This window comes from Corvus cornix, chromosome 11 (genome assembly GCF_000738735.6).
Source record: "Corvus cornix cornix isolate S_Up_H32 chromosome 11, ASM73873v5, whole genome shotgun sequence".
NCBI lineage: Eukaryota > Metazoa > Chordata > Aves > Passeriformes > Corvidae > Corvus > Corvus cornix.
In genome coordinates this window covers 11,099,960-11,121,369 of record NC_046341.1, presented here as the reverse complement: position 1 = coordinate 11,121,369, position 21,410 = coordinate 11,099,960, and the positions used below count along the sequence as shown (strand labels likewise).

Sequence of the window (21,410 nt, the reverse complement as noted above, 5' to 3'; positions counted from 1 at the left end):
GCCCCGGAGCGCCGTGCGCCTGCGCGCGGGCGGGGCGGGCGGTGGCGCCGCAAGCCAATGAGCGGGCGCGGCGCGCGGCGGGGGCGGGGCCCGGGCCGCGGTGTTTGGATTCGAACGCGCGGGGCGGTGGCGCAGGCGCGGTGCGCGGAGCGCGGCGCTGCCCCCCAGCGGCGGGGCGCGGCATGGCGGGCGAGGACGCGGCCGGGGCCGAGCCGGGTCCCGCGGGGGGCGCGGCCGCCGCCCCGTCCCCGCCGGGCGAGGACGGCGAGACCCGGCAGCGCTACGAGGAGCTCTGCAGGAGCCTCAACATGGACGAGCGCGCCCGCGCCGAGGCCTGGCTGAGCTACCAGAGCATGAGGCGCAACTACACCCTGGAGGTGAGGGAGGGCGACGGGGCCCCGGCCGGCCCGGGGGGGAGGCCGGCGGGAGGTGGGGGTGAAGTGCGGAGGGAAGGAACGGCCCTGGAGGCGCGGCGGCCTCTCCCTCGCACCGCCCGGGCGGCCGGGAATAAACATCGCAATTTGGAGTCATAGCGGCGGAAAGGTGTTAAAAATGGAAGTGCCCCCGTCGCTGTGGTCCTTCCGCTCCCAGCAGTTCGGCCGAGGAGCGGCACGGTGGCCTCGGCCAGCGCCGCTCCGCAGCCGCGCGGGGCCCGCGGAGATGCCCAGCGCAGGTGTGATCGCATTTATCAGTTATTTATTGGGGGCTTGTATGGCCGCGGCACGGCCCGGGCTGGGGGTAAAGGGTACAAGGTAAAGGGTACAAGGTAAAGGGTACAAGGTAAAGGGTTGGTCACGTCGTTCTTGAAAACAGGAACACGCGGTGACGCGCCGGGGAGCTTTGGAGGCGCCTTTTATCGGTGCCTTCCTATAGTAAAGGTGGCGCTTGTGATAATCCTCGGGAGTTCTCCGGTCTCCCCAGCGCTGCCCTCCCCGTGACCGGGCGGCTCTCGGGGCAGGGCTCGGTCCTGCAGCGCTGGAGCCGCCCGTGCGGGAAGGAGGAGTCCCGCTCCGACAGCGCCTGTGTCACATCGCAAACGGGCTGCGATGCTCGGCAAGGAGCCTTGACTTGCCCCCGAAGGTGTGCGCTCACCCGGCCCCGTGGCATCACGTAGCCTGACAAAACTACAGCATCGAATTCAGTCTGGCCCCTTGTTTAACCCGTCCTTTTCCCACTGAAGTGTTGCTGTTTGATCAAAGAGGGAGACTAAAACTTCAAGTGCTCATTAGAATTAATTTCTGTCTTTAGGTGCCAGACTGAATAATTGTTCTGCTGTGTAATACAGAGCAAAATGGAAGCTATGTTTTTCTTTTCCTACTGTCTGTTGAGGGCAGAGGAATGTTTTGGTGGCAAGGAACTGTAGCCTTTTTTTTTCCTTTTTTGTTTTGGTTTGGTTTGTTTTTTTTGTTTTTTGTTTTGTTTTGTTTTGTTTTTAGTCAAAACAGTGCAAAATCTGTAGGAGAAGAACACTAAAAATATATTGCTATACTTTGAGTCAAGTGTGACATTTATAACGGTAACTAGTAATTTTGGCTTTGATGCAGTTCAGTATTAGGTGTCTATTTAGTACCTGTTTTGTTGCAGTTAAAAACCCAAAACACAACAGAACTTTGAAACACCAAATCAAGTTTGTCACTGGTTGAACTTCATCTTTTCAGGACACAGTTCTTTTCCCTGATGCTGGGGTAGCTGAAAAGCATGTTTTTCTTTTCAGTGAAGTTTTCAGATGCCTGATGCTTTGATTCACAGGGAAATGACATGCATTGGCTAGCTTGTGCCTTGTACGTGGCTTGCAGGAAAGCAATTCCAACTGTGAGCAGAGGAACAGCGGAAGGAAATTACGTATCCTTAACCAGAATCCTGCGCTGTTCAGACCAAAGGTAACTTTTCTTGCTGACTTTCCAAAGACTTACAGGACCTCAAAGAGTGCTTATCACCTTGTGAAATTGGAAATAGAGAATAAAAGTTAAGTGTGTTTCTTGTTTTCTGCTTTTAAAGATAGACTTTTTATCACTGAAATGTTTGTATTATAGCTCACTGCCACAGGAGTAGGGCAGCTCCTTTGGCTCAGTACTGTGTTCGTAAAAACACTGGTTTTCAAAGTAAGATACTGACTTCCTTCACTCAAAGGAGAAAGAAGCCAGTCACTGAAGAACAGTCAATTTTTGGGGTGTGTGAAGTGTGAATTTCTGACATGAGAAACCATTTTTAATTCACTGTGAAAATATTCATATGATTTATCTCCATTTTTACATAAGAAAACTTGACTTTTCACATGTTCTTGCTAAAGTCACTAAATGAGGTCAGAATCTGATGAACAAATTTGCATCAAATGTTTATGTCCATAAAGTAATAAAGAACAGCTTCTGAAACATTTTACTTCATTTATTAGCAATCTCATTGTTTCCTAAAAATTCTGTAGGTTGGCACAAAAAGAAGAAAGAATGTTCTTACATACTTTTTCTCCCATTTCCTCTACTGTTGAAGCATTGCTGTTGATTTAAACAATGCAGAAGTGTTCCTGTATAAACTTTTGTTTTCCAAATCAGAAATTCAGGGAATTGAACGTTCATAAATTGTTTCTGTGATCTGGGCTATCAAAGACTAATAACACTGAAAAAGAACATGTAGATAAAGAAGCCGAAAAGGAATTAAATACAAGTTTGCAAAGTGCAATTTACTAAAACTTAAGAGGTTTTTCATATTTTGTAGAATATTCTTAGCATTGTAGGTCTTACAGGTTGTTTTATTTAAGTTAATAAATTATTCTGAAAAATGAGGCAAGTCTGATTTCAGAGTAATCTGACTGTTGGAGTTGATTTTGTCTTTGTGAGGAAATGCCAGACCTGTGAGTACATAGTTAACATGGTTATCAGCTGAGGATCTAAAAATATTTCACGAGCTGTCTGAGCTCATCCATGTTTATGGGTGAAGGACTGGCTCTGAGTTCGTTGTCATGTTTGCAGTGCCACCATTTCCTCAGTAGTTTGGGAAGTAGAAATTGCACTTTTGTTGAAAATGTAGAGTTTTTTTCTGCAGGAAAAACAAACGGCCTTTCTGATCTAACTTGTTGGGTATTTCCAGCTTGATCGAGTTTTTTAACAAGATGAAGAAGTGGGAAGACATGGCAAATTTACCATCCCAGTTCAGAGAGCGAACTGAGAGATTAGAGAGAAACTTTACTGTTTCTGCAGTCATTTTTAAGAAGTATGAGCCCATTTTTCAGGACGTTTTCAGGTATCCTCAAGAAGATCAACCTCGTCAACAGAGAGGAAGAAAACAGAGGTGTGTTTCTGTTATTTCCAGACTGATTTTAGAGCGTTACTTTAGTGAAAATACAATGAACTTGCTTGGTTGTTTTAGTAGTAATTTGACTGTATTTTCATAGTTGTTTATTGTATCAGAGTTGGTTTGTCCTTACCTGTGGTAAATTTTTAATCTCTTTTTTGGTTTCAGATCTGACAGGGGGCAGGAAATCCCGAAGCTGCTGAGTTTCTAATTATTTGGGGGTAGGGGAGAGGGGAGAGATTTCAATCAGCCTGTAGACAAGGGAAGCACTAGTGTTGCAAAGTTCAGTCTGTTTCACTGCCCAGTAACTCCCATGGATTTCTTCATCGATGCAGATCTTGTGGATATTTTACTTCATAGTGGAAGCTTTGTTTCCTTGTTACTCTGTGTGTTAGGAGTGGTGTGGAATTGAACTTGCAGGCTGAGGCTGGGGTTCTGATTGTACCTACACTAAACCTGTGTGCATCTTTCTGTATTAGCTTTAGGCAGGGTTTTGTGGGAAGGGTGTAAGATTTTGGCCACACTGTAGTAAAGCTTGGTTTTCTCTTTGAGTTATTGACTGTTGTATGATGTTTTGTCAGTTTTGTTTCATCGAGCTTATTGTCTTCTTGCTGTGTTTTCCTCCAAAAGACGACAACCATGTACTGTGACGGAAGTTTTCCAGTTTTGTTGGGTGCTGTTTGTTCATGCAAAAGGTAAGAGATCTGAAACGGATGAAATACAGCAGACATGGGTTTATTAGTCATTATTTTGTATCAGTCCTTAAAACACCAAATAGGTGCAGTGTACATATAACCTTTATTGTAAGAGCAGACTTAAAGCTTATAAGAACAGTAGAGAATTTCAGATGTTTTTCTTGATAATGACTGTTGAGAGAAAAAAGAAGGAAAAAAAGGATTAAATCCTCATTTTAGGCTTCAGTTGTTCAGTCATAGCACATATAGTCTAAAATCTTTCCTCATCAAATCTGTGTCTTGAAGAGTTCCCACATTCCTAGGCCTTGTTTCAAGTCCTGCTTTGATGAGTGTTCACTGTGAGTGATACATAAATAAGGTAGTGCTTTGGGGAAGGTAAAGACAGGATTGATATTCCACATGGAAAGAGCATCATTGTGGGTTCAAATCCACTGATAATGTCCAGTAACTTTTTTTCATAATACAACATCTATTAGGGGGAAACCAATATTTTAATGTCTTCAAGGAAAGGGATAAAAGGAATTCTGTTTTGGTTTGGGGGTGTGTGGTGGGATGTGTTTTTTCAAATTTAAAAGTGAATCAGTGTTAAGAATCCCACAAGTGTGCTTTGATTTCCTTAACTGGATGATTTTGAGGCTAGGACAGAGTAGGCTGTGGCAATATAGAATGGCCTGGCACTAATTTTGTTCAGCACAGAACTTTTTTTACAAAGCCTTTCTTTCTACACTGTGCCACACTGCAGAGGGATCCTGGCAGCAGTACTGAACCCTCAGCACCACATCGCTGTACGAAGGTCAGGAAGGGTGTGCTGCTGAGCACAAGTGCTGCACTGAGCACTCTGTCCTGTGAAGAAGATGCCTTTTTGTAAGGCTGCAGATTTCACCTTATTGCACAAGAGAAATCTTTCCTAGACAAGTGTGGTGCTTTCAGCCCTGAAACACAGCGTGATTTCATCCACTGAGCCCAGAGGAGACTTAGTACTGTACTTATTTCCAGTCAGTCAGGACTTCACTTCCTTAGCGTAGGCAGGCAGCTGAGAGAATAAGTAGGTCAGTCTGAAAAATCACAGATTTTTCTTTTCCTTTCTGTAAAGTCCTTATTTCTGTGGGAAGCCTGGATGGTTGACAAGGTGCAGAGGGACTTCATGGTTCTTCCTGTTGCTAAATGATTGATTAATATGTTTGAGTAACTGCACCATTGATTGACTACATCTTAATTAGCAAGCAGTTTCAGACATGCTAACTAACCTTATGGAGAATACCTTGTTGATAATGCATCCAACTGAATTTTAAAAGAAAAATAATTACAGTACACAGAAGCTGTAAAGTTACTAGGTGATTATTAAAGTGTGGCAGCACAAAAATGGAAACTGAATGTTGACTATTAAGGCATTAGGTGTTGGTGTGAGGTTTTGTTGTGTGTGTTTTGGGGGTGAGCAGTAAATCCTTATTACAGCAACCACACATCAGTGGCAGGCCCAGGCTTGTCTGTTCCTGCAGCCCATTGCCTTCAGTTCACGCACTGCACACGGAGGGAGCCCCTTGCTTAGTGGGACTGTGCTTCTGGCATACTGTTTGTAAGGATCTTTAAACTCTTCTTTGTTTAAAATCAATGGGGGAAAAAAATCTCTGCTGCACTGAGATAACATGTTTTTTATTATTTGATACGAGGTTGTGAAAGTGAGCATTGTTTGAAATGTCAGCAACAAAAAATTATTATGGAACTACTGGTACTGTGCAATTATATTTATTTTTGACTATGCTGACAGTAATGACTGCCATGGTAGTTGTCGTGGTTGTGAAGTTGAACCTATGTTATGACAGTTACTTTGAGAATTTTATTGATTTAAGTTTTTCTAATAGTATTTAGGACTTTCATTGTTTTGCTGTGAACTTCTAATGATTTGGAAATAACTGATAAGTGGGTAAAGTTAATTAAAATTTCATCTAGGGTTCATTATTTTAAATAGTTTAAATTCTCTGCATTGAAGTTATTTTTCTTCTAACAAACACAGAACCAGAAAATAACATAAATTTGAACAAACTAGTGTGTTACTGATAGAACACATCAAAATGAATATACGATTACAGAATTTTTCTCAATTATGCTGTTATTTTTCTAAGTGAGTTTATTACTTTATGATAGATTTCTTCAAGAATTTAAATCTGTTCTTCAGAGTGGGTTCAGCTAAGTGATTTGGAGCTTCCCTGAGGAAAAAGGGGAGAGGGAAAGAGTGGAAGAGTTATTAGTATTTAAGGAGTAATAGAAACATCATGCTGTGCATAAAAAATAATGGAATTGTGATTTATGATATTAATTAATTGTATAGTTTATTTTACAAAACTGTTTTTAGCTATGGCCACTCCTCTAGAGGAATATCATAAACATAAATGAGTTCAATAAAGAGTAATGACTCTGAATGTGATCTTTGTGGAAGGTAATAAAAGAGTGAAGAGGTTACAAGGACTCTTTCCTGCAGGAAGATAATAAATAAAAAATACTTAATAAACCAGATCAGAGATAGGCACATTTTAGCTCTTCTGTAAAGCACAAGAGAAATAAAGTTACATTTATTACTATTTATAATGACCGTGCCCCCAGCAAAATTTTTGTAAGAAAACAGATTGTTAAAAAAAAAAAATCAGACTTTGAGTTAAATAGAGATTTGTTCTGGAGAGTGAGGGGCAGGGGCTGAAGGAGGGAGCAGTTTCTAGGCCATCTGAAAACCTGGGTCTAGCCTTGCCCAGGTTAAAGTTCTTTGCAACTTTTTACAGCAATGCAAAGTCAAAGAAAAGGGGAAAAGTTGAGTCTCAGAACACCTCCTACCCCTCCTTGGCCTTCAGAGCAGGATTTGCTTTGGGCAGGTGCAGTGGGAATCCAGTGAAGGACGTGACTCTGCCAGGCAGTGGGGCTGGTGCTGCCAGAGTTAGGGAAGCACATTTTTCTTCCTTGAGGCAGTTTGCGCTGCTTTGAGTTATTTAAGCACTGGTTAATGAGATTACTGTGAATGAGGGAGCAGCAACAGCATATTTGTCAACATTTTGGTATTGTTTGACTTCAAAACAGCACAATATATTTGAATTCCTTCACAGTTATTGTTTCTGAAAAAATATTTTACTTTCGTATTTGTTTTATGTTGCTAAATGTGAGTCTGCTTTACTGCCTGTGTTGCTATCCAGATATTTATAGTCAGCAAAGTCTGTGTTTCCAGGATTCCATTATTCATTGTAATACAAACATCAACAGTGTTTTGGTTAAAAAATGTTTAATTCCATGCCATTTTTTTGTCTTATGTCTTTCTAATATTGCAGGAAATTTTCCTATGATCAGTGATGACTTGGTCAATTCCTACCATCTCTTGTTATGTGCTTTGGATCTCGTGTATGGAAATGCTCTGCAGTGTCCTAACCGTAAAGAACTCCTGAATCCTAATTTTCAGGGTATGTTGAAAAAAAAAGTTGATTTGAAATACATGAGAATTAATATTTTCTGTTTCTGGCTATGCAATTCTAATTCCATTAATGTAGTAATAACAGACTAGTGAATTTTGTCAATAATACATTAAGTCAAGAATTTGATGTACTGTGGAAATACCCTTGAAGGAAGCTTGATAGTAATAATTTGAGTTAATGAGGGTTTAATATCAGTGAAAAAGTGCATAGTGACGCAGCCATCACTGGACACAGTAAGACTGGAATGTTCCCGTGATGCAGCAGTTTGGAAAGACCCGGGGCTCAAACGGGAGATTTGTCTCTCTCTCATTTCTGGATTGCTGCTGTTCTCTTTCTGAAGAGAATGGAGGTATAGGTTGACTTGATAACCACAAATGCAAATGAATGGTGAGAAGTTGCCACTGAGTTTCTGATGTAACTCTTCCCAGACTTGCATTTCATTTTCAGTGCTGTACAGTATTGGCCTGTACTTGCAGCGCTTTGGATGTGACCTGGGACCCTTATCTCAAATAAATATTGTAGTTACAAGTGTTTGATTTTTTTCCCTATTGGAATTGATATATTTAATTTTTATCACTTAGTCACTAATGTTCTTAAATCTCTAACTTAAAATTTGCTTTCGATAACATTACCCAGTTGAGTGGGCATTATGTAATTAGTAGTTCTTTCAAAGGAACTAGTTAGTTTACTGTTTTAATTTCATACTAGCTTGACTACACAGCTTAGAATCTAAGTTTAATAAGAAAACAGGATATGGATTTGCAAAATTATATCATACAATATTCTTAATTGTAGGTCTACCTGAAGACTTCCATAGTAAGGATTATAAAGTATCATCTGATCCTCCCTGCATCATTGAAAAACTGTGTTCTTTACATTATGGATTAGTTTTAGAAGCAAAAGGTATAAAGGAACATTTTTGGAAGCCATATATTCGGAAGCTTTTTGACAAAAAGGTTCGTCAGTAAATTTGTAATGTAGAAAAATCTCTCCTTACTTGTTAGCTTCAAAACGTTTCTAAGAAGTGAAGTGCCCATCGTTTGTTCTTAAATGTCTTACAGCTCTTAAAAGGAAAAGATGAAAATCTGACTGGGTTTCTAGATCCTGGGAACTTTGGAGATAGCGTGTAAGTCACTGTGGTGTGCTTTGTGTGAGTGTCCCTCTGTAACCCAGCTGCCCTTGTTACCTTATCTGAGCACTGGTAGCTGCCTCGTGTGTTTAGTAATGGCCATCCACCACTGCCTTCCAGTTCCTGCGAGTGCTGTGGGCTGAGGCCTGCTTGAAAGAGGAGTGATGTTTCAGGATGGTGGTATCTGATGTCTGCTTTTACTCTTGTGTTTCTCTTTCCAGGATTTTTTTTTTTGTATGTAACTCAAAGAGTTATTGTGAAAATGCTGTGGGAGCACGTTGAGTAGGAAGTGGGAGGGAAAGAATTGGGTGTGGTGGTGTTTAGAGATGTTTATGGGTGTGAATTACTTTCTTTTAATGATACAAAAATGGTTCAGTGTAGTTTATGATACGATGCTGTGTAAATTTTGAGGAGTTTCCACAAAGTAAGAGTTCTCAGTATTTTACTGCATTTTTCCTGCAGCTGGATAAATGGCAGGGCATCAGATACGTAGGGAGAATAATGTCCTTGCCGCTGTTATGTTTAAGGTGCTGTAGATCTTAAAGGAGCTTCAGTGCTTCAGTGAGGGTCAAAAGAAATCTGAAGTAGACTTCCCCCAGGCCAGAACTGTGTTTGTTGTGTGAGCAGGTGAACAAAGCAGTCTAAATAAAGGGGGTTTGTCTGTCTTTCCTTCCTGCTGTAGAAAAGCCATCAACAAGGCCTATGAGGAGTATGTTCTGTCAGTGGGAAATCTCGATGAGCGAATCTTCCTTGGCGAGGATGCAGATGAAGAAATTGGAACTCTCACAAGGTGCTTAAACACGCCTTCAGGAATGGAAACAGCTGAAAGGGTACAAGTGAAGAACAATTTGCAGCAGCATTTTGACAGGGTGAGTATGGCATGGTCTGTGTTGCTGTTTTTATATGCCACCTTCCCTCACAGTCTATGGAGACAGAAATAAGACACACCTAGGAGTGTGGGGAGAAAATGGGAGGAGTATTGGGAGCTAGACTTCATGGTGAAGAATGTAATGTGTTTGTTAAAATAAGTAATTGTGTGGTTAGGTGATTAGAAGATGCATTGATTTTGCTGTGTGCTAATTGAAGGGATGTCCTTTATGTTACATTATTTTAATGCGATGGCTTGATCGGATGCAAATAAACTAAAATGCTGATCAGAAGAACTTCTCATATTAGAGATTAAACCTGCTGAAAGGAAACCCTAGCTCAGTACACTTTTCGTATGAGGTGCAGCTACCTTTGTTACTCAGGGGCTAGGAAGGGAGTACTGGGGTTTGGGGGGATTTTTTAGATTGGTCTAGTTGTTTCACACTTTAATTCCAACATCTGCATTTCAGCACAGGTCACATCCCCTCTGTTTATACAGAACGGTTTGATACAAACATATGAGCAACGCAGACAAATTCTTCATTGCTGGTTCTTACCTGAGTCATGGTCTGGTTTGGGCTGTTTGATTGGGAGCCATTTTTTTACCATAACACAGAGTAAGAATTCTGCAGATTGATGTTTCTAGGTTATGATCTTTATCAAAGTTTATAAAAGTGTGCATATGTATATGTGGTTATATTTTTGTTTTCAGTCCAAATCACTTAGGATCACAACCCCCCTTACTGGCCGCAAGTACATTAAAGAGAGCAACCCATATGTGACACCTGTTTCCATAGCAACCTACAGCCTGAGCCGCCTGCACACGATGCTGGCAGGGCTGAAAAATGCCCCCAGTGAAAATCTGGAGCAAATACTCAGGTAAATTTGATGTTTAGCCAAATAATCCTATTTTCTATTCTAGTTTTAATAACAAACATTAATTCTGAACAGTGTAATTTAAAATGCGAGCCAGTCTTTTACTCCTGGAGTAAAATGGAATCCAGAGAGACATTTACATTTCAAAGGAATAATCTCTTTATTTAGACACATCTGTCCTTAGAGACTGATAAACATCCACCATTTAATACCCAACAGTTTTGAGCTTCTCTAACCACAAGTTGCCAGTATAAATTGTCAAGACTTTTCTTCCTGCTTAGCAAATGGCACTACATAGGAAATCACTCCATACTGTAGGAGAGGCAAACTGCACCTTATTTGCCATGTGGATAAACTGTTGCTTCAGGAATAATGTATTTTTAAACAATTCTTATGTCATGTGGAAAGTGCTGTTTAAATATCTCTCCTTGATCATGAAAAGATGAACATATTTACTGCAGTCTATACAATAATATGATGTTTTGCAGTTAGACACATTTGGATCTGTTTGTATTGCTGTGCAATATATTTCCTTTTTTTTGTGCTTTCAACATATAAAAAATAGGGGGCTTTTGGTCTTTGTAAGAATAGTATATTGAAAATGTTTAGTTTTTATTTCAGGTCATGTTCCAGAGATCCTTCTCAATCCATTGCAAACAGAGTAAAAGAAATGCACGAAGTGTACTGTCAGAGCACACAGTCTGAAGGAGAATTCAGTAATTTTTCCAAAGGTGGGAAACATTTTGCTTATCCAGATAAGAATTAAAATGCCTGTAAACGCATCCATCTCTTGTAATTAAGTTTTACATACAGGTTATGCTTTAGCACAAGTGGCTTTTCTACTTCTCTTGACTTTTCATGTATTCTTTAGACAGCAAATTTCAATGCTGTGTAAAATTTTATAATCAGCCTTAGTTTGAATCACTGGAATTTGATCATGCTTTGAGTACTAGAGAAGTGAAAAGCACTGTTAAGTGTACCACTTTTTCTCTCAAATATAAGAATATTAGTGATGGCATGGATTTCTATGATGGTAGAGAAAATCTGAGTAACTGTAGTCTTTAAAAACTCAACAGCAATTTTAGCTTACATGTGAGGATGGATTAGTACAGGTATTAAAATCCTGCCAGTAAAAACACAAAAACACAACTTGCAAAGTTGTCTTGATATCTGAAGTGCCTGAAGATGGATTGAATATGAGGAAGATGCTCTTGACCTTGTTTCTTAATAAGGCCTTCCTTTGTTCTTGTCAACTTAGTTGCTTCAGTGCTTTTTGTTGCACAGTGCAAGGTGGATCCTTACAGGTGTATTTTTCATTGCATTTTCTGAATTGGAATTGTGTACATTATAGCAATGTTAAGGATTGTTCTTATACATGGTGATGTCACCGAAATCTGGGTTCAGTAGCAAGTTATTCTGCTCTGCATTCACAAGTCAGTGCAATGTAGAAGGATCCCTACTTTAACTGGTTTAGTCCTGAAAGTATTGTAGCCACAGAAGCACAGAAATCCACACAAGCTACTGTTGCATCTCTGTACCTGAAGATGAAGAAGATAATGCTTTTATGTTGTATTTTACAATATTGCTTTTATTTAAACTTCCTGCAGATGTTGCTAGTAAACATTTTCGTCGTGCTGAGATGCTCTACTACAAGGTCTTGGAGTCAGTCATTGAGCAAGAAAGGAAGAGACTGGGAGACGCTGACTTATCTGTAAGGAAAACTAATCAAAGGGTTCCTCACTTTTAAAGTTGGACCTGCAAAAAAAGAACACAGATGTAGAGCAGAATTGTCAGCTATTTAAAATGAGGGTAAATCTCTGAGAAGAACCCTGTAAGTACACCTGAATGGAAGAAAAAAGGTTCAAGAAATTATTTGTGTTTGCAAACACAAAGGTAGATGAAATTTTTAATGAGTAAAGGAGGGCTCATTTTGAATTCTGTTCTGTCCCTTACAAAATAGCTTCACTTTTTGTAAGCTTGAGAATCTTGCTGTTGAGTCAATAAAAAAAGTTGTTTATTGTTCTATAGTTACACTGTAAAATAAGCTTTAAAATTTGCAACTCTTGCAGGCAATACTGGAGCAAGATGTGTTTCACAGGTCTCTGCTGGCATGTTGCCTGGAGATCATTACCTTTACATACAACCCACCTGGAAACTTCCCGTTCATCACTGAAATCTTTGACATTCCAGTTTATCATTTTTACAAGGTAATGTGTTGGATAGCTAGAAATGCTGATCAGGTCATGAGTGCTCATTGACCTGTATGACAGTATAGGATTGAGTCATAGTAATGCAGCCTTCATATTTCTAATAGTCTCTTCTTCCATGAAAATCAAGTATTGGACTTAGATCTTTGTTTAAGAATCAATGTATGAAACAAGTACGTTATGTTGATCATAATTATCCACTGCACAGGTAATTGAGGTTTTCATTAGAGCAGAGGATGGCCTTTGTCGGGAAGTGGTAAAACACCTGAACCACATTGAAGAGCAGATCCTGGAAAGTATGGCATGGAAACGGGAATCTGTACTGTGGGACAGGATCAGAGAGAATGAAAACAAAGTTCCTACTTGTGAAGAGGTGAGCACATCTTTCAGTGTGTTACACTGCTTTCATAATCAGACAGAGGCCTTTGTACCCTGAAGGAGAGGCCTTACGAGGCCCAGTAGCAATCCCACCATCCCAGCCCATCCCCATCCCAGGGAAGGCAGTACGTGCAGTGCAGTGTGCTCTGGCCTGGTTAGAGTCATCTCTGTGGAGACATCTGCAACAGAGACAGGCAGCAGAGAAAATTCTCACCCAGTATTTTATCTAGTATTTTATTGGTTAGCAGAACAATGAACAAAAATGGTCAAGCAGGAAAGTCTCACTTGAAAAGATTATTAAGCAAGAATGTGGTAAAAAGTACACACAGCAGTAGTCACAGAAAGACTATTACAGTGTGTATCTTCCAGAGCAGCACAATCACTATGCACTACTGGTTTTCTTGGGCTAGTTTGGCTTAGGGTAAGTTGGTCACTTTTCTTGTTCTTTTTCCACAGAGTTTTGCTGTTCAAAATCTGTAGTGCTGTAGCTTTTAAAAATTTGCTATGTAGTTAATGTGTGATAGAGACACTCTAATAAAAGGATAAATATTTTAGGTAATGCCACCTCAGTACTTCGAGAAATCTGCTGGGAACAGTGTTGTAGGTTCACCATTGACACCACGGCGAATAAACGAGGTTCGTGCTGAAAGTGGAGGACTGGGAAAAGGTGAGATTTTTTAAAAGCAGAACATGCTATGCATTGCTTAGCTAGATTAAATTATGTAAGGAAGGACGCTGCTTTAATGCCAATGTACAGTTAGCTGTAAACACATTTGTGAATGGTATTTGTATTGCAACTCACAGAGTTGCATCAGAGGTGTAAGACTGATGGATTCATTGTATCACTGAACTAAATACTGCTTTGATAGGGTGTTCTCAGGTGATAGATACGAACAGCATGTGTGTATGTATGTGTTAAACAGTATTTATACAGGCACACACACAACTTATGCTCTAATTGGTTTGCTTTATTACTATGCCAGGAGAGAAACTCCACTATATATTGAGTTATGTGACATCTCAAACTTTTTTTGCTAGAAGAAATAAAATATAATACATGAACTTAGAAAAATATTAAACACAGCATTATCTAAGATTAAGTCATCTCTAAAAGCAGTATGTACTTCCAGAAATTCTTTCCTGAAGAGCTTTGAATGACAGATTTTGGTTTGCATTAGATTTCCATCACCTAGTTGTAGAAGAAGGGATTATAAAACAAGAGTTAAATCTATATTTATATATGTGTGTGTTTTTCTTCCCCAGGCCTTTCCTCCCCTCCAGCCACCCTGTACGACAGGTACAGCTCTCCCACAGCCAACCCCACGCGGCGGCGCCTGTTCGCTGACAATGACAGTGCCCCCGAGGGTGGCACCGCGGTGAGGGTGCCCCCGCAGCCCGTGGTGAGCACGGTGCCAGTGCAGAACGTGAGCCCCGAGGCCGTGTCCGTGACTCCTGTGCCTGGCCAGACCCTGGTGACCGTGGCAACGGCCACCGTGACAGCCAACAACGGGCAGACGGTGACAATACCAGTGCAAGGTGAGGGAAAAGCTGCTGCACAACTATTCAGGCTTGTTCCCATCAGAGTATTAGAATACAGCCAAGAAGAGAGGGGGGAACGGTTGGCCAGAAAAAAGTATGTTCATAAGGATTCATAAGTAGGAAAAATAGTTTGAATAGACAAGCAGAGTTTAAGGACGGAGCATGTAGAGCATGAGGATGTTCTTCTGACTGCCAGGGTCTGTTTTATAAAACAGTTGTTTCAGTAAGCCCTCCTGGAACTGAGAGGGGATGAAAGCTGCATTAGTATGAAAACCTTAGTTCAGCTTCATTATCTTCTTGTCTTAGGATGAAGTTTCCAAAGTATTTTGATTAAACAATCTCATGTATAATATGCTAAGTGTATAGTTATAAGCAGCTAATAAGAACTGAATTGTTTTAAAAAACTCAAAACCACAAACACACACACATGTCCCCCACAGAACTTGCCCTTACTTCAGGCTCTTTTTGTTAAATTACAGGTATTGCCAATGAAAATGGAGGAATAACTTTCTTCCCAGTCCAAGTAAATGTAGGTACCCAGCCCCAGGCTGTGTCTGGGCCCATGCAGCCTCTGAGTGCCCAGACTCTGGCTGGCACCCTGAACACTCAGATGACTGGGGCAGCACTGCAGTTGCCAGGCCAGTTAACAGTGCAGCAGATCTCCCCTGGCGAGCAGAGACACACCCAGCACTTCACTGCCACAGCTGTCAGGCCTCGCAAGATGGGCTCTCTTTCACTCTTCTTCAGAAAGGTACTTCTTGATCTAAGGTTGCTTTGCTTAGTTCTTATTTTGGTAAACCTGCAGTAATTTAAACAATACACACTTATTGGTTGTAATAATGAGGGTGTATTTAATTTAATCTATACCTTTAGTTATTCATACACACAGAGTAGTTTTCTCCTGCAGGCCACTTCTCACTAGCAAAGGAGTGTGCTAGCACATCAGGACTTGGAAATAGATTCTGTACTTGGCCAGCAGGTTCTTAATGTGTCCCTTTTCTTGAAGGCTCTTCCAAAGAAAGAGGTTCTCTTTTGAGACTTTCTGGTTTATTCAGTACAGGGGTTTCTGTAGGCAATGCAGTGCCCTTTCTGGGCTCAGGACAGCTTAAAGGCTCAGGACAGATTTAAGCTTCAAACAGATGTTTTCTTAGCACTGACACCAGTACTGCGAATGTCTGTGTCTTGTAAGTAAAAAAGTTAAATTTGAATTTAGTTACTCTTCTCTTGGCTTAGCACTGGCACAAGCTCTACAGGCGTGCAAATCTGAACTACTCTTGCTGGGTCAGAAAAGCAGTGTTGCTGTGGCCCTGAGCACAGTGTCCATTGCCACAGGTGTATCATTTGGCCAGTGTTCGTCTGAGGGATCTCTGTGTCAAACTTGATGTGTCTGATGAGCTGCGCAAAAAGATCTGGACATGCTTTGAGTATTCCTTGGTGCACTGCCCTGAAATCATGATGGACAGACACCTGGATCAGCTGCTGATGTGTGCCATCTATGTCATGACTAAGGTAAAATGTGAACAAAGAAAAAGCAAACAAAAACTCCTTTAATACTTAATATTCCAAATACTACAATTCCTCAAAAAACCTCAAACCAAGAAACACACAGAGAACCACCCCCAAACAAAACAAAATACAAAAACCCACAGACAAACTGAGAACCTTTTCTGTGCATCCCCCTTCCGTTAGGTTACTAATGAAGACAGATCATTCCAGAACATCATGCGCTGCTACCGGACACAGCCGCAAGCCAAGAGTCACGTGAGCACAGTCACAATTTAAATATGTGGGGTCTGGTTTATTAAATGCCTTTGTTCTATTGTGGGAACAGATCATTTGGCAAAGCAACGTTTATTATTAAGGGGATGCAGTCCATGAGTCATTCCCAAAAGAGAGTGGTCATATCCAAAATCCTGCACTACTGAAAGCTTTCTATGCTAAACTATAACTAAAATAGAAAATGTCTTTACTTAAAACCTAAGGAGGCAGTACCCATGGGGTATTATTCCTCTTAGGAGGCTGTATTTTTACTGCAAGCAGCCGTTTGGTACCACAGGCAGCAGATGTGTCATGCAGGCAGTTGTTCCCTGGCTGGGTACCTGCTGCACCCTCCCCTGCTCACGCTGCTCCCTGTCCCCGCAGGTCTATCGCAGTGTCCTGATCAAGGGCCGCCGCCGCCGCCGCCACTCCGGCAGCAGCGACAGCAGCAGCCAGCAGAACTCACCTACGGACAGGAGCAAAGACAGGAACAAAGAAAGAAGTGAGTGATGACAAATGCCAGGTGTTTGGGTTTAATTCAATTTCCAAAACCGTGCGTAAAGTAAGAGTCGGATTTTGTGTTGTCCCACCCTAAATAGTTCCTCCTTTGATAAACTTAGACACAGTTAAAAATACATTGATAACATTTAAGAGTTGCTCTAACTTAAGGTTTTTATTGCACCCACTCTGGACAGTTTCAAATCTCTCCCCACATGCACTTACCTTGGGAATTTGCTGTGCTGGTCTGAACTCTGAATTTGCAGAATGAGGAAATCTGGGCTAGCCCAGGTTCACAGTTACTCTTATCACAACCAGAGAGCTGCAGCATTTCTTTTGTAGCACTGTCTGTCTGCAGAGATAGGACCACCACCACAGCATTGATTTCAGTATAGCTGACAGCTCTGAAGATCCTTCTCTTGCTGTGTGAACTGACACATTTTCCTTGAATTAACTTCTATAAAGGAAACTGAAGAAGTGATGCTGTGTATTCCTACCAGCAGTTTCCAAGATATTTAACAGATGATGGTAGAAGCTGTAGGTATTAATATTTTCTGTCACAGGGAGGTGGCAGGGAGGGAAGGGAAAAAATACATATATTTTGCAACTTTCCACATTAAATTAGTATGAAGTATGACCAAGCCAAGTATTTCTCCTACTAACAGAAAAAACTACCATTCTTTACTTGAAAAGGTGACAGGTGGCAACAAGAAAGAGCTAGAAGTATAACACAAATGCTGTAAAATGGAGTTTCAGCTCTTTTTATATTGTCATGCAACTCAGCTCCTAGGGAAAATCCCTTGCAGTTTATCCAGTAAGAAGTCAGACATCAACAAAGCTTTTATGTACGGGAAAACGCTCAGGGATCAAAACGGGCAGCACTTTTGGTGGCAGCAGGTTCCGGTCCCTGTTTCCCAAGGGTGGCTGGCTGTGTGTGTGCAGGGGAGTGTCTGGGCCAGCAGGGCTGGCAGTGCCTGAGCAGTGTGGCTGTGCCTGTGCAGGCAGCCGTGACTCCAGCCCGGTGATGCGCTCCAGCAGCACCCTCCCCGTGCCCCAGCCCTCCAGCGCACCCCCGACCCCCACCCGCCTCACCGGCCCCAACAGCGACACTGAGGAGGAGGAGCGGGGGGACCTCATCCAGTTCTACAACAACATCTACATCGAGCAGATCAAGGACTTTGCCCTCAAGTACACTTCAAGCGCAGTAAGTTACATTCTGTGCTTTTCCTTGGTAAACAAAGCTTTTTATACTTACTATGCAGTGAAGTCCCCTTAAATTAAAAAATACTAATCTGCCCTAATAACGCAACAAAACTTGAATTTGTTGTACATCTGTATGGTCTCATATCCGTGGAAGAGCAAGCCCTGAGCTCAGGCTGCAGCTGCTGAGCACCTCTTCTCTCCTCGCAGACAGACTCCCCCCCACTCTCGCCGTACCCGTTCGTGCGCCTCGGCTCCCCCCGCAGAGTGCAGCTCTCCCAGCACCACCCCGTGTACATCTCGCCACACAGGAACGAGTCTGCCCTCTCTCCCCAAGAGAAAATATTCTACTACTTCAGCAGCAGCCCTTCGAAGGTGAGACTAAAGGTTTTCAGTTTGATTCTCTAATTCCTTAACCCTGTTTCTTGTTCTTGGTAGTGAAATTAGAGCAGACCCTACAACACGACATTTTGTTTACCTTGTCCAACACACACATCGTCACTTAAGGCTCATCAAACTGCCAGTGCAGCTGTCACAGCTGTAGGGCTGGATGGGCCTTCGAGCTCTGCATGCAGAGACACAACAAACTCCCTTGAGTTTGGGTAAGACTTTGTGTACTCTAGTAAGGGAAAGACCAGCAGAGTGATGAAGTACCTTGGTACAGTACAGATTTCCACAAGAAAAGCCTGTGCAGTCCCACTGTAATGCATCTAAAATCAGTTCACATCATATTGGGGCGGTCACTAAATACAGTGAGAGCTAATCCTTCTTTTGCCCCCTTCCTCCCTCCTCCAGAGGCTAAAGGAAATTAACAGCATGGTTCGAACTGGAGAAACGCCCACGAAGAAGAGAGGCATCCTCTTGGAGGATGGAACTGAAGCCCCAGCCAAGCGAATCTGCCAGGAGAATCACACAGCTCTGTTAAGACGACTCCAGGATGTAGCAAATGACCGAGGGTCTCACTGAGCCTGCACAGCTCTTCCCTCCCTGACTGTGTCAAGCCTGGACCAGGGCATGAGGGGAGACAGCGCTGGGGACAGGGAGGATCCTCCTCAGACCCTCTACACAACCCCAGGCCCTGCTTAAGCTCTTCACAAGGCAAGTGACCCCTTTCCAGCCTTGCCTGGAGAACACACCCCTCTCACAGCTGTGGACCTTGCAGCAGGTATTTACAGCTTTGCTTTGCTCTAGTCAGTGCCCTCAGCCCGTGTTCATGGTGTCTCACCTGTCAGCTGTGGCCAGACAGGTCCAGGTGCCTCAGCACAGAGCCCTGCACCAAGGTACCCACAGCCACCAGTGTTGGGGTTCCTCACTAACCCCCTCCACAAACTAACAGCTTAGGAGTAACATTCTTACACAGTCCCATTTTGCTTGGAAAGGGACAAGGGAAGTGTAAGTGGTTTGAGCCCTGATGGAAGCTGGATGGATGGACTCTGTCCCTATTCAGGATATTCCATGTGCCCTTCCATGAGAACCATCAGTGGTAAGCTTTACTGTGTGGCCTTTTGCTGCTGTCCCAAGGGAGGTGATTATGTTGATTGGTTTGAGCTGTGCAGTCTTTGAAAGTGAACTTGTGTTCCCAAGGTGACACCTGGGCTGGGGCTGTGGAGCATCATGTTTAAGGCAGGTGAGTTTTGCTGTATATTTGCAATGGCACTTTCTAAATGTGAATATTTTTTGCAAAGGCCGACTTCAGCTGTCTTTCTGTACTGAAACAATTTGACTTTTGTATTTATTTCAATCTGACATCCCATTGCTCCTCTTGTCAGCATATGGCATTCAGAATTCATTGTAACTTGATGTATATGCAACAATGATTGCAAGAAGCCAGGGATGTGTACTTTCTTCAAGGAATTTTATATGCTTTGTTGTGCTTTTCTTGATAGTCGGGCACTATAGCCCTTGTGCCCTCAGCAGCAGAAAGGTGGTGCCCATCTCCTAAAACATATACTTAGATATTTTGTGTTTAAAGGACAGGGCTTGGGCGTTTGGTTTTATGTTTTGCTTTGGGTTTTTTAAATGGCCTAAATGAGGCTGCCTATGAGAAATCCCTCCCCTACTAACAGGATCACGAGGTGGTGCATATTACACTTACCACTTGTTTGCATTTAAAATAGTTCCAAAATACCAGACTTGTTAGGAAAGCATCAACCCTCTCCCACAGTACAGGATGCCAGTCCTCTGCTGGGGAGGGGGTGTTCTTCATGTAAAATGTGGCACACTCAGGTTCCACAAGGCTTTCTAAGGAAAAGCTAAAAGCCCTGTTTTCAGTCATTCCTGCCCTTCCAAATAATAGGAAAATTTAAGACTTAATTCCACTGCAAATTCAGCTAAAGTAAAATAAAAACATGGTTTTTCTTACCTGCATAACAAAAAGCTGAAGTCCAGAAGTTGTGTAGATGTTTCTGTAAAAATATTTATGGAAGTGTCAGACAATTCTTGTTGTTACTATGTTCCATTTACTTCACTTTGTATGAAAATACTGCAATTGTATTTTTCAATAAAGACTTTGTAAACTTACAGTTTTATGTTCTTGTGTGAAAAAGTATTGTATGTGCAAAGCTAAAAAGTCTGCAACAAGGACTGCAATTAAGGGTTTAGAAATAAATAAACACATGTCTTAGGGAAAGGATTTACTCCTGCCCTGGTTTAGTCACTGTGGTTGTTCCAAGCGTGTCCCTTCCTGCTGCTCCATCAGAAGGCACCAGGCAGGGCCTGACAGGGACACCAGTGCCAGGGAATGCCCCAGCTCCCTTGGCAGAGGAGGAGGAGGGTGGCTGTCTCACTGCACAACAGGAGGGCTCCAGAACGAACGATCTGCTTTGCCTTCCCTGCAGGAGCTTTTAACACAACATCTCACACACCCAAAAACTTTATTTCATATGCACTGTGCACTCCCACTTCAACTGAGGGAAATTTCTAAACATTCTTAAGCAGTTAAGAACAGCTTTGACCACTACTGGCCAGTGCTGTATTTGTACAGCTAAGGCTGCACTGGTTTTCTCCTGCATTTTTACCTAGGGGCCCTGATACTATTTCATCCACTGCTATTTCTGTCCATTTCTGAAACCAAGTTGCTAAGTTAGTATCAGCTGTAAATAACAATAAAGATACAAGTTGCAGTTTATAGTTTTTTAGCATTTGCTTCAAAAAGAAAAAAATCAACAAAAAAATACTTCAACAGAGGTGTTCCAAAAGAAAAAAAAAAAGGCATGCAAACTTGATATTAAAAGAAAAAAAAAAAAACAACTGAAGCAGCTTCAAATAATTTCTTCCATTACTTAGGTTTGGTTGAAATCCAACTGCAACCTCAGCAGGAGACTCCACTGGTGTAACTTGCAGATCTCTGGGAAATGTTCTTTAGAGAATTCAGAATTTCAAAGATGATATTCAGAAACATCCCCTTCTCAAAGTATTGGCCAGACCTTAGTCTTTCATCAAATTATGTACCTGTTCTAGGAAAAACAGCACAATCCAGGAGAAAAGGATTTGATTTCCATGGCACTGTTTCAGTACTCATTCA

General features: G+C 42.0%; 1 protein-coding gene across 1 annotated transcript; it reads left to right on the top strand.

The window, feature by feature from the left end:
- The first annotated feature begins 196 nt into the window (after window positions 1-196).
- Window positions 197-20,409, top strand: RBL2 (RB transcriptional corepressor like 2). The gene is made up of 22 exons (XM_039558186.1): window positions 197-377; window positions 1,750-1,880; window positions 3,085-3,285; window positions 3,919-3,983; window positions 7,295-7,423; window positions 8,231-8,391; window positions 8,497-8,561; window positions 9,247-9,433; window positions 10,144-10,310; window positions 10,929-11,038; window positions 11,915-12,018; window positions 12,377-12,514; window positions 12,723-12,887; window positions 13,448-13,559; window positions 14,156-14,428; window positions 14,911-15,182; window positions 15,764-15,940; window positions 16,121-16,192; window positions 16,574-16,691; window positions 17,689-17,891; window positions 18,098-18,262; window positions 18,683-20,409. The coding sequence occupies exons 1-22, from the start codon at window positions 309-311 to the stop codon at window positions 18,851-18,853; spliced, it is 3,255 nt and encodes a 1,084-aa protein (XP_039414120.1). The 5' UTR covers window positions 197-308; the 3' UTR covers window positions 18,854-20,409.
- The last annotated feature ends 1,001 nt before the right edge of the window (window positions 20,410-21,410 follow it).

Coding starts and splice junctions, on each gene's coding strand:
- RBL2 (XM_039558186.1), top strand. CDS start 309: ATGGACGAGCGCGCCCGCGCCGAGGCCTGGCTGAGCTACCAGAGCATG. Junction 12,888..13,447: donor AAGTTCCTACTTGTGAAGAG/GTGAGCACATCT, acceptor TAAATATTTTAG/GTAATGCCACCTCAGTACTT. Junction 15,941..16,120: donor CCATCTATGTCATGACTAAG/GTAAAATGTGAA, acceptor CCCTTCCGTTAG/GTTACTAATGAAGACAGATC.